Here is a 12,576-nt window from a genome sequence, read left to right as displayed (position 1 = left end):
TTTACGGGGGTTCCTTGGTTTCAGATGGATCTCAGTGCTGCAGAACAGTAAGGAGGAGGCCCTGAACAATGCCTTCAAAGGGAACCGGGATGGAGGGGAGAACAACATCGTCCAGGAGCTGACCAAAGCCATCGTAGGAGAGGTGAAGAGGATGAGCGGAAACGATGTCTGCTGCGACTGCGGAGCTCCCGGTGAGTGGTCGGCAAGCATGGCATGCTGGGAAACAGTACCTGATAAGATAAGATGAGGGCTTTCCTTGACTAAAGAAATACTTAAGTCGACTTTGTTGATTAATCAATTAGTTGATGAAACTGTGTTTTAAAACTGTCTGACTGATTTACAAATTGTGTTTAAAACGTTAAAATGTAAAGGTTTCGGGGCGGCTACGTGGCGTAGTGGGCAAGGCGCTCGCCACGAATGACGGAGACGCTGGGCTCGCCTGTTCGAGCCCAGCGCTCCACATTGCTTTCAGTTTAGCTGGTCGTTCATACTAATACACATTGGCCGTATTAGGGGGTGGGAAACTGATGGGTGGGGATCGGGCGTTGTGGACAGCGACTCCTACAGGTCGGTTGGTGCGCCTGCGCAGTAGAATCAGGAAGTGTCGGGGGCAGCGTGAGCCTCCCACGCGTTACTCCTCGCCACTGAGAGATCGAGCTGCGCAGGTGAAAAGATGTGACTGCTGTTACCTCAAGTACCGGAGGGGACTTGTGCTATGTATGACTTAGTCCACATTGCAGCCGGCTTGTGGGAGGCAAGAAACAGCGTTCGTGACAGGGGAGGGTTGAATTGGATGATACGAAATTGGGATGGGAGAAAATATAGAAAATGGGAGAAAAAGTGGATAAAAAAAAATGTAAAGGTTTCCTACTGTGCATCATGCTGGAGGACCTAGTTCTTATCAAAGAGGTGTTTCTCTTTTTTAAAGAAAATAACTCATTTAGCAGGGAAAAGCATACAAATAAAGAAACGATAATCTACTGAAAGTAGACTGATTACCTGACAACGAAGGCTGCAGCTCTAGATAACATCAGAAGAGGAACTTCGTTCTTCCAAATGGGGAAATTGGGTAAATCTGCTGGTTTCCTAGTTTATATAGGTCTACTTGCAGCTGAATGTAATTTCATCAATCTCTGACACAGAATGTAGCCTTACCCGAATACCCATACTAACTGTACTTTATTTAGCATTTACTGCATTCTTGGGTCATCATTTGTCATGCCCATCGCACAGGTTCCTTAAAGAGGGCTACCGTGTTAGTATTATATGAACTGGATGCTGTATTGAAACCTGTATAGCCTTTACAGTGTGTTGACTTCTTGGAGCAGTCACTATTACTTGGTTTCAATAACCTGATTTCAAACTAAGTTGCGTACCGTAGCAGTAAACTCCATGTGTAACAGCAGGCGGGTGAATCACAGAAATGACGTGAAATGTCTCCCTTTCTGTCCTCAGGTCCTACCTGGTTGTCCACGAACCTCGGGGTGCTGATCTGCATCGAGTGCTCGGGGATCCACAGGGAGATGGGCGTCCACTACTCCAGGATACAGTCTCTTGAGCTGGACGTCCTGGGAACGTCCGAGCTCTTGGTAAGTATTACAGGCCCGGGGTTATAATAGTGGATAGTTGGTTCTATGTTAATATAAAGTCTCCTTCTGATAACTTTAAAGATAATTGACCAATCATAATAAGATATGACGGTGTATATTTCTAGGTATAGTCATATCATTTATAGTTGTTCTGCCACCAGTAGGTGTGACGGTAGCTTTATTATTTTTTATTTATATGTATTATTATTAGGGGTGTAAATATTTGACCCCACAACGATTCGATTCGGTTACGATTCTTCAGGCAACGATTCAATGCATCATGAAATCTCTTCATTTGACCACGATTTGATTCGATGCGATGTGATTTGATTCGATACATTTTCTATCAGTTAATTCCACAAACTATTTTGAATACACAAATGTGCCTGGAGGAACTGATTCACTCAGCATGAATGGACTATAGGTCAATAATAGGGGTGTAAATATTTAACCCCACAACGATTCAATTTGATTACGATTCTTCAGGCAACGATTCAATATTAATTTGAACACGATTTGATTCGATGCGATTCGACCTTAGGATCGATGTATTGTTACCACAAATTAATTCATCTGTTCTCCATCTTTCCCGTAGCTGGCTAAGAACGTGGGGAATGCTGGATTCAATGAGATAATGGAGGCGGACCTACCTGCACAGGAAGTGACCAAGCCCAGTCCCTCCAGTGACATGTGAGTGACAGGGCAATGCAATAACTGACAAACTGTTCCCTAGCAACAAAATTCCAGTGAAACCATCTATATAGGAATATTGGTAATTGGGATATGAAAATTGCATATGAACACCTTATCCTGTCTGGCCAGTATGACTACTACCATATTGTCTTGTATTTTTTGTATTTGTATTTATTTATTGACACAAAGAGTTAAACAAAAGTTAAAAAAAAAAAAAAAAAAAAACTCAGTAGTACTAATGTGCATCTTTTATACCCAGTTTAATCACCTGTACATTGTATATTACTATTGCACTTTACTGTTACACTTGCACTCTTTTCGTGGTACTGTACTTGTGCTGTATAATGACAATAGATTTTAATCTAATCTAATCTTAAAGCTGCTGAGTGTGGTTTTGGGAAGGAAAAATTACCTCTGAAAATAATTTGGTACAAAATGTTTGAAATTAGCTTCTAACCTCAACACAAATCCTAAAGATAATCTTTTGATACAAAATAAACAATCACGTGCCTATAGAAGATTCTTCTTCCTATGGTGAAGGTGGTGGGAGGATATCGCTTTATTGCTTCTTTTGCACCACTTGTGTTGATGGTTTGATTGATTGATTGAAAACTTTATTAACAGATTGCAGAATGGGTACAATACAGTACAGCTCAAGACACAATTGTTAACGGGATGCAGACCAGAGAAAGACTTTCGTCTTGTTTACATCAGGGTCCCCCATTTTCAATTCATCAGGACATATATGACATACATGACATACAGATAGACAGTACTGCTACATCTATACATTTATGACATACCAGATTTGCAAATACAGTACTGTTTGTGATACAAAAAGAGTCCAGAAAAGAGAGTATATACATTTGACGTAAAAACTGTACATTGGAGGAGGTTGGGTAGGTGGGGTGGGGTTGGGTGAGTGGGGGGGGGGGGGGGGGGGGCTGTACATTAGAGGTGGTTGGGTGGGTGGGGTGGGGGGGGGGGGGGGGGGGTTGGGTAGGAGGGGTGGGTGGGGAACACTGTACACCTGTACAAGCAAAACTGTACATTGGAATATTGACAAAACCGTACTTGGTCATTTACTGTACATTGGAGGGGGTTGGGTTAGGACATTTACAGGGGCCAGTTTCGAATTGCAGTCTCCCGTAGGTGTTCTTTGAGAGTGGTTTTGAAAGTGGGTAGTGATTCACATTCCTTTACAGCTTTGGGTAGGGCGTTCCACATTGATGTGGCATAATTCCGAAACGTGTTTAGTCCCTTGTTTGAGCCGAATCTGGGTTTAACATGATTTGTTAAACCCAGTACTGCTGGGCAGAGGAGCAGCACTCCACTATACTGTAAAAAGGACGACAATACAATGTGACAAGAACGTAGATTCTGATTCTAGATGGTTTTCAGCTGTGCCTCGTAACACAGTCTGTGCCATTTCCTCTCCCTCAGGCAGATGAGAAAAGACTACATCACAGCGAAGTACACGGAGAAGCGCTACGCCCAGAAGCAGCATGCGGACGCCGCGTCCAGGTTACAGTGCCTGTCTGAGTCCGTGAGGACCCGCGACATCTTCTCACTCTTCCAGGTCTTCGCCGAGGGTGTGGACCTCATGGAGACCCTCTCACTGCCCAATGAGCATGTAGGTCATCAGGCGATTTGTGATCATACGTATGTCATTGGATGTGTTTACGTGCATATTAATATCGCTGGGACACTTGTTTTGAGTCAATAGTCACACAGAGGCAGCAGCAGGTGTGTGTGTGTTTGTAGATGTGTATTTGCTACGTACGGAATGCCAGGAAGTACAAACGCAAAGCTCTGTCTGCTGGGATGCACCATTCAAACACAACTCTAGAGGGCGGCATAGCCCAACACATATCCTTATCCTATTTGCTGCTGGCTTTTGTGGTCTGCGCTTTCCGTTTCCATGGTAATATTACAATTACAGTATTCTGTTTACTCACATATGCAGACATTACGTGACATTATAAACACCTTATCCTGTCTAAGACCTTAACCAGGATAGTATCTAGTATGCAGAATGAGGAATGTCGTCATGTGATTGGTTACTTCATCACCACTGTCAGGGATGAACACACAATAATGAAAGATGTGTCTTTGGAGCCGGCTGGTGCTTTAACATGTTTATTATGTGCTCTTAAAGGAACCAGGCGAGACGGCTCTTCACCTGGCAGTCAGGATGGTGGACCGAAACTCCCTCCATATTGTTGACTTCCTAGCCCAGAACAGGTGTGTGTGTGTGTGTGTGTGTGTGTGTGTGTGTGTGTGTGTGTGTGTGTGTGTGTGTGTGTGTGTGTGTGTGTGTGTGTGTGTGTGTGTGTGTGTGTGTGTGTGTGTGTGTGTGTGTGTGTGTGTGTGTGTGTGTGTGTGTGTGTGTGTGTGTGTGTGTGTGTGTGTGTGTGTGTGTGTGTGTGTGTGTGACTGTGTGACTGTGTGACTGCACACAGGGGGAAATTAATGAGGACCCCTGACCCAGAGTGTCCTTTTCAGATTTAGAAATCTAAATAAAACGTTGCATTGAACATTAATGGTGATTTTCAATATGTAAATTATGCCCCTGGTAGGCCGGTGGGTACTAGAATAGAGTAGAGGAAATGTACAATAATGCTGTATATACCGTATATATATATTTATTCTTACCGTATATATATATATATCCACTTCTGTCTGTACATAATCCTTTTACATATCTGTAGATACTAGATCTACATCTGTACATATTCTACGCTTACTAGTTACGCCATGTATGACTACTACCATACTGTCTTTATACCTGTATCACTGTACATATTAATATTACAACTCTGTACATACATCTGATTAGCACTACATCCAGTAGTACTCATTTATATATTTTATACCCAGTTTAATTACCTGTACATTGTATATTGCTGTTGCACTTTACCGGTACACCTGCACTCTGGTTGGATGCCACACTTCTTTTCGTTGTACTGTCCTTGTGCTGCATAATGACAATAATCAAATATAATGTGTGTGTGTGTGTGTGTGTGTGTGTGTGTGTGTGTGTGTGTGTGTGTGTGTGTGTGTGTGTGTGTGTGTGTGTGTGTGTGTGTGTGTGTGTGTGTGTGTGTGTGTGTGACAGTGGGAACCTAGACAAGCAGACAGCTAAAGGGTCTACAGCGCTACACTACTGCTGCCTGACGGACAACAGCGAGTGTCTCAAGCTGCTTCTGCGCGGGAAAGCCACCATCTCTATCGGTAACTCTATTGGGAACTTAATGGCGGTGGATGTGTTGGTCAAGTCTAGTTTTATAAAAAATTTGTACCTTTGTCTATGCAGTCAATGAATCTGGAGAAACGCCGCTGGACATCGCCAAGCGCCTCCGGCACGCACAGTGTGAGGAACTGGTACGTGATGTTTTTAAATAGCATTCAGAACTATCCTGTATGCCACATGGCTAACACTCGTGTACAAGTATCCACAGTCTGCTGTCTATTGTTTATCATGTCATACTGTGCACCGTGTGGGTTGCTGTTGTCGTTGTACCGTATGTGTAGGGCTGCGTGGTATGACCTTGAAGTTATTTTGAAATGTCAAACTAATTCAGTCGTTGTCATATGATGTTTTCAAATCAATGAGTAATCGTGTTTAATAGTCGTGATTTCAATATCAATCTAAATAATCGTGATTATGCGTGGGCGGCTACGTGGCGTAGTGGGCAAGGCACTCGCCACGAAATGCTGCAGACGCTGGGCTCGTCAGTTCGAGCCCAGCGCTCCACATTGCTTTCAGTTTAGCTGGTCGTTCATACTAATACACATTGGCCGTATTAGGGGGTGGGAAACTGATGGGTGGGGATCGGGCGTTGTGGACAGCGACTCCTACAGGTCGGTTGGTGCGCCTGCGCAGTAGAATCAGGAAGTGTCGGGGGCAGCGTGAGCCTCCCACGCGTTACTCCTCGCCACTGAGAGATCGAGCTGCGCAGGTGAAAAGATGCGACTGCTGTTACCTCAAGTACCGGAGGGGACTTGTGCTATGTATGACTTAGTCCACATTGCAGCCGGCTTGTGGGAGGCAAGAAACAGCGTTCGTGACAGGGGAGGGTTGAATTGGATGATACGAAATTGGGATGGGAGAAAATATAGAAAAATGGGAGAAAAAGTGGATAAAAAAAAAATCGTGATTATGCCATAATTGACCTTGGTGACAATAAATTAATTAACTTTTTTAAAAGGCTAGCAAATGTTCGTAATGTTTGTCTGTCAACATGTTTATAATGTTTGTCCGTCATCATGTTTGTAGTGTTACGTGTTTGTAATGTTTGTCTGTCATCATGTTTGTAATGTTTGTCTGTCATCATGTTTGTAATATTTACATGTCAACATGTTTGTAATGTTTGTCTGTCAACATGTTTGTAATGTTTTTCTGTCATCATGTTTGTAATGTTTGTCTGTCATCATGTTTGTAATGTTTGTCTGTCAACATGTTTGTAATGTTTGTCTGTCAACATGTTTGTAATATTTACCTGTCAACATGTTTGTAATATTTACCTGTCAACATGTTTGTCTGTCATCATGTTTGTAATGTTTACCTGTCAATTTTGTCAAGAACAAAACTAAACAGCCAGTGCTCTGGAGGAATGCACTTAGAAGATTAGGTTGGTAATTCAGAATGTCTGTATCTGTAATTCCCGGTTTATCAACCAGTCCTATGTGTGTCTATTGTACTGTGGATGTTGTAACTTGTTGGTATGTCTTTGTACCATCGTCACCAAGCCAAACTCCTCTAAATTCACCATCCATTCCATTGTCCATTATACATTCAAATGTCTCAGATTCCAGTTCAATTTGTAGATGGAAGATATGCTGTTTGGAACTTATTTACCACGTCATAAATCAAAATATACTGTACATCTGTTTTGCTCCAATGTTTACAAACATTACCAACATAAACAAACATGACCAACATAAACAAACCTATGACAGCCCCAACTCACGTGGTTCTTTGTATCTATCGCTCCGTCCATCAACAAGAGAACGCATCTCTCTGTTCCTGGTCCTTATCTCTGTGGGTCGGTGGGGTGACCCATTCGTTTACATTTGGATCACAGTTTGGGTCTTTGATGCACTGCATGGAGGAGGATGATACACGATGACATGGATCTGTGCGACAGGAAGGGGAGGAGAAGACGGATCTAAAGTGTCTAACGTTGTTGTGTTTCTGTTCGCCAGCTGAACCAGGCTCAGACGGGGAAGTTCAACGTCCACGTGCACGTCGAGTACGAGTGGCGGCTCCGCAACGACGACATGGATGAGAGCGAGGATGAGATGGAGGACAAGGTGAGGTGGAGCACTGGTACCTGCACCCACAGCCCGCCTAACGCCATCACACTGGTCTATGCCGTACGTCTGTGGCCTAACAATTGACAACTGGTAGTCGGATTGTTTTAGAAACTACAGCAATTATCAGTCAATTGCCTAGATTCTATTTCTGACCACAAACACACACACACACACACACACACACACACACACACACACACACACACTTACCTATATATACGTCGGCTGAGACAGCAAATACAGCTGTTGCTATGACATGCTCTCACACTTGTTTGTTAGGACAGCTGAAACCCGACTAATCTTTCGCCGTCGACTAAAAACAATCAATATCTGAAATGAAAGAAGAAAAAAAAAGTATAATAACCATCGTACTGTCTTCTACTATCATGCACTCTTCCACTAAATAATCTTCCTTGCCTATATTACTACTATACTAATATGTCTCTACTACTATGCACTCAACACTGCAGCACCCAAGTTTCAACACTGTTTGATGAATATTGTTACTCTGCAACTTTCTGCTGACTTGTCGTACAGAACTCGTCAATCGCTTTGGATAAAAGCGTTGGCTAAATGACTAAATGTAAAATGTATATCGTGCTCCGTGTCCTCTAGCCCATCCCCCACAGGCGAGACGAGCGTCCCGTCAGCTGCTTTGTTCCAGGCAGCCTTCCCATGCAGCCCAACCTGGCCGCCCTGGCCCGCGATGCTGCCTCCCTGGCCAGAGACAAGCAGAGGTCTCAGGCCAGCAGTATGATCAGCAACGAGACGTACGGCACCATGCTGGACATTAGCCCGCCCCCGCCCGGGGCACCAGGGGTCCCCACCCCACCCTTACCCCCGAGACTCCCCACCAAAGGTCGGTTCTATTGTCTTTGGTACTAATGTTCTAGATGAGAAAGTGAAGTTAGCAAAGTTACCATTTCCCCTTGTGGCCGTGTGGCAGCGTTGTAGTCGAGTCACTAAATCTCGAGTCCAAGTCCCCCAGTGTTCGAGTCCAAGTCCGAGTCACCAAAGAAGAGTCCGAGTCGAGTCCCCATTACCCTAGTCCGAGTCCGAGTCCAAGTCATCAAGGTTGAGTCTGAGCTGACATACAAATAAAAAAAGGTCTACATTAAACATAAATGACACAGGGAGTTACTTTGTGACACAATAGCCAAACAAATTCACTAGCCATCAATCTCTTATGCCAAATGATTAGGGCCTATGACAAAAAAGGTAATAAATAACTGTATTTATCTTGAGTCCTCGCCTGCACGTTCCAAGTCCGAGTCATCAGTGCTCCAGTCCAAGTCGAGTCCTGAAAATCAGTCCTGGACTTGAATACTACAACACTGCTGTGTGGAGATAGGAAGAGGTTTGGTGTAGTGGTTAACACTGTCGCCTCACAGCTAGAAGGTCCAGGGTTCGATTCCCACTTGGGGACCAGGTTTCCGCCTTGCCAGGTACCCAGGTGGCAGGCACGTGCACACATAGAGCCCAAGGGGTGCTTGAGCACCTGCCTTTTTGAGCCTCATAAAAAAAGTGCCTTTTTGAAAAATTTAATTTAAATAAATTCTTTACGCATATAGACTGCCCTTCCAACTAAAAATGTCAGGATAGAATCAAAATATTAGGTAAAGAGAGAGAGATGCCCCATATTCCATTGCATTTTGCACGGCCTCCTCAGCGTGCCTCTCCGCGGACCTATATTTTATGCATAGCGTGGGTGGTGATGATGATGATGATGATAGAAACCGCTGTGGCGCATACAGTTGAATGCTGGTATTACACTCACTGAGGGACACAAAGAAGTCAAGTCCGATGGGATTTGGGAATCTCAAATACAAATCGGGATTGGAATAAAAAATGCATTTATATTAAACAATACAGAATATACAGCACTTCTTGGGGTCTGTAGGGTAAGCACTTATTCCCTCCCCCCTGAACATTTATGGAGATGTATGGGCCTTTTAAGTCAGTGATAAAAGTGTCTTTCAAGGATAAGTGAGCTCCTGCACTGATTATTATAGTTCAATATTCAATATTTGATCACCAAAACCCCCCAAAAAGCATAAAAAGGCCTAGGGCTGGGAGCTCCAGTAGCTCACCGCGTACCTCGAACGCTATTTTGGCGTCGGGGACAACCGTGCGCGTCACGGATCTGGGGTAGCGAGTTCGACTCCCGGACAAGCCGTACTTTCTCAGAGTGTCTTTCCCCCCATCTATACCCCCATTCAACCTGTTTTTGTCGGTCATACTTGACCAGAAAAAAAAAAGCGATAAACGCAAAAAGAACCAGCTGACTGGTCAAAAAAAAAAAAAAAAAAAAAAGGCCTAGGGCTGGGCGATATGGCCAAAAACGTTATCGCGATAAAATTATACAATTATTTTCATATAACTCGATATCGATAATTATCGTCGATATAATGTCTGTCAAGTTTAATTAACTTATTATGCCCGGCGCCGATGGACGGGCTATTAATAGACTTGTTTTTCTGCTGCGAATGTCTCGAGTTGATGTCGTCATCAGTCCGCGCACGTTAGCAGTTAGCCAGAGCGAGCAGTGTATCCCATGACAATGTACTAGTAAATATCCCTAAAATACTCTGTTCCGCCCCAATACATTGCAACGACGTCCACCGTATACCACACACTACTATAACCGTGGCATCAGAATTCACGCCACATACATACTCGGCACTTAAATATATAAAATAGCGCCGTGCAAGCTAATTATCCTAGCTAGCCAAACTATACCATTGCGCCGTGCAAGCTAATTATCCTAGCCACCCATGTATCCAAATGTCCTAAATATCCCTAAAATACTCTGTTCCGCCCCAATACATTGCAACGACGCCCACCGTATACCACACACTACTATAACCGTGGCATCAGAATTCACGCCACACACATACTCGGCACGTAAATATATAAAATAGCGCCGTGCAAGCTAATTATCCTAGCTAGCCAAACTATACCATTGCGCCGTGCAAGCTAATTATCCTAGGCACCCATGTATCCAAATGTCCTAAATATCCCTAAAATACTATGTTCCGCCCCAATACATTGCAACGACGCCCACCGTATACCACACACTACTATAACCGTGGCATCAGAATTCACGCCACACACATACTCGGCACGTAAATATATAAAATAGCGCCGTGCAAGCTAATTATCCTAGCCACTTGAGTCCTAAACCAAAACAGTAGCGCATCTGGAGCTGTGGGGCGCGTAAGCATGTCATCACGTAACGTTGGTTGTTGTTAGTGAGTGTGTTGAGCCGAGGCTGAGCGGAGCCAAACTTGGAAAATCGATATATCGAAACTTTGCGACCACGTTTCATGTTTATTTCGAGGAAATAATTTATTGCGATATTTATCGTTATCGTTTTATCGCCCAGCCCTACAAAGGCCCCTCCCCGCCCAAAAAGGGCCCCCAAAAATAGCACAGGCCCAGTGCCCTTTTCAGCCTTTGAGCACCTGCCCCTCTAAAGTCCTGTGCACGTCCCTGCCAGGTGGGGTATCTCCCGGGCCTTTCTGTGTGGAGTTCTCCCCATGCTCGCAAGGGTTTCCCCTCCCGATAAGATAAACCAAGTGGAAAAACATGCACAACAGATCGCTAATGCTGTCGCGTTCCCTGACGAAGATGCACAGGAGCACTTGGATTGGTCCCCGGGGCGCGGCTCCACTCCCGGCTGCCCTTGGAGGGAAGGACGACGGGATGGGTCAAGCCCAGAGACTCAATTTCATCTGTGACCCAAAAACAATTGCATGTGTGTGTTCCTGTGTGTGCCGCCCATCGCATGCGTGTGTCACTGCATGATGAATAAAGACTTCTTCAAAAGTCCAGTTTATTATTATTATATTATCCTTAATACAACCACACACACACACACACTGTTGCTGCGCTGCTGCCCCCTGGGTTCAGCTCCTTGGAAGCAGAGGTGTGAAAACCCTTTGACACTGTTGTCTCGTACAGGTCCAGCACCTAACAGGCCAGGCACTTTGGAGACTGTGGGTAGACAGCGGTCCTCCTCTGACCCGCCCAAGCCTCACACACCGGAGAGGAACAGCTCTATGTATGGTGAGAGCTGTTCTCTGTCCACCAAAATGCCATTAAGTGCATGTTTTTTCTTTCGTGATTCGACGTGTGTTTTTCTGAACGGACCAGTCTGTTCGGGGACAGATGACAACATGGCATCTGTTAACCAAAGATAACACAGAGATAACAAAGATAAACAGAGTGACGGTGATATTTAGCCCTCATTCCATTTTTGAGGGCCAGTAGGAATGGGCTATTCTATTTGATTCTGTTTCACAGAGTTAATACATCCAATAATATATCCAGACTAAATAACCAGACTGTAACATTACAATACTTCCGTGTTCTCGCAGTACTTCCACCAGCTGTGCCGCCACCACCTCCTGCCATAAACAAGAGGACCAGTATGTTGGAGACAAAGAGCCACTCGGCCAGGAACACGCCTCTCCCACCGCTGCCTCCACCACCGGTACCCACCGCGCCGCCAGCCATGCAACTACCACCGGTCCCCACCGCGCTGACTATTCCTTGTGCGGCACGACCATTCAAATCCTCGCCACAGCCACCCCCTGTACCCATCCACCAGTCCGGCAGACTCTCGGGGCCGAAGTCGCCGAAATCACCGAAATCACCCACTAGGTAAGACCTTTGTGGTGGGAAATAGCCTAAGCTAATCATTTACTCAGTCCAAAGAGACCTGGTTAATACGATTTATTAACTCAATCAAAGTATCAATACAAAATAGTAAAGGTTAGGCTGGATGAATCTCAACGAGGTGTTTAGCTAAGACACCACGGGAAGAGAGAGCCCTCACCGGATCTTGAAACATCTTTATACATACAAAACTGGAAAGGGTGGGGTTTCACAGGAATACACGAATATAGGGGTGTCGTGACATTTTGGGGACATATGGAAAGATTGGGAAGGGGGGTAGGAAGGAACGGGGGGA

General features: G+C 44.6%; 1 protein-coding gene across 3 annotated transcripts in view; it reads left to right on the top strand.

Moving 5' to 3' along the window:
• The window catches only part of asap2b (ArfGAP with SH3 domain, ankyrin repeat and PH domain 2b), a 57,512-nt gene that overhangs the window by 33,904 nt on the left and 11,032 nt on the right, over positions 1-12,576 (top strand). For 2 of the 3 annotated variants that reach the window (XM_084314978.1, XM_084314977.1), the window contains exons 14-24: positions 25-191; positions 1,456-1,589; positions 2,185-2,279; positions 3,726-3,915; positions 4,441-4,526; positions 5,401-5,516; positions 5,599-5,666; positions 7,491-7,598; positions 8,217-8,460; positions 11,565-11,669; positions 11,981-12,266. In XM_084314978.1, coding sequence (XP_084171104.1) covers positions 25-191; positions 1,456-1,589; positions 2,185-2,279; positions 3,726-3,915; positions 4,441-4,526; positions 5,401-5,516; positions 5,599-5,666; positions 7,491-7,598; positions 8,217-8,460; positions 11,565-11,669; positions 11,981-12,266 — 1,599 coding nt within the window. The remainder of the gene's footprint in view (positions 1-24; positions 192-1,455; positions 1,590-2,184; positions 2,280-3,725; positions 3,916-4,440; positions 4,527-5,400; positions 5,517-5,598; positions 5,667-7,490; positions 7,599-8,216; positions 8,461-11,564; positions 11,670-11,980; positions 12,267-12,576) is intronic. The other variant, XM_084314979.1, reaches the window with a different exon arrangement.

The sequence above is a fragment of the Notolepis coatsorum genome (genome assembly GCF_963971535.1).
Source record: "Notolepis coatsorum genome assembly, chromosome: 5".
Taxonomy (NCBI): domain Eukaryota; kingdom Metazoa; phylum Chordata; class Actinopteri; order Aulopiformes; family Paralepididae; genus Notolepis; species Notolepis coatsorum.
The sequence above is the reverse complement of the archived record's forward strand: the minus strand, read 5'-3'. Positions and strand labels throughout refer to the sequence as shown.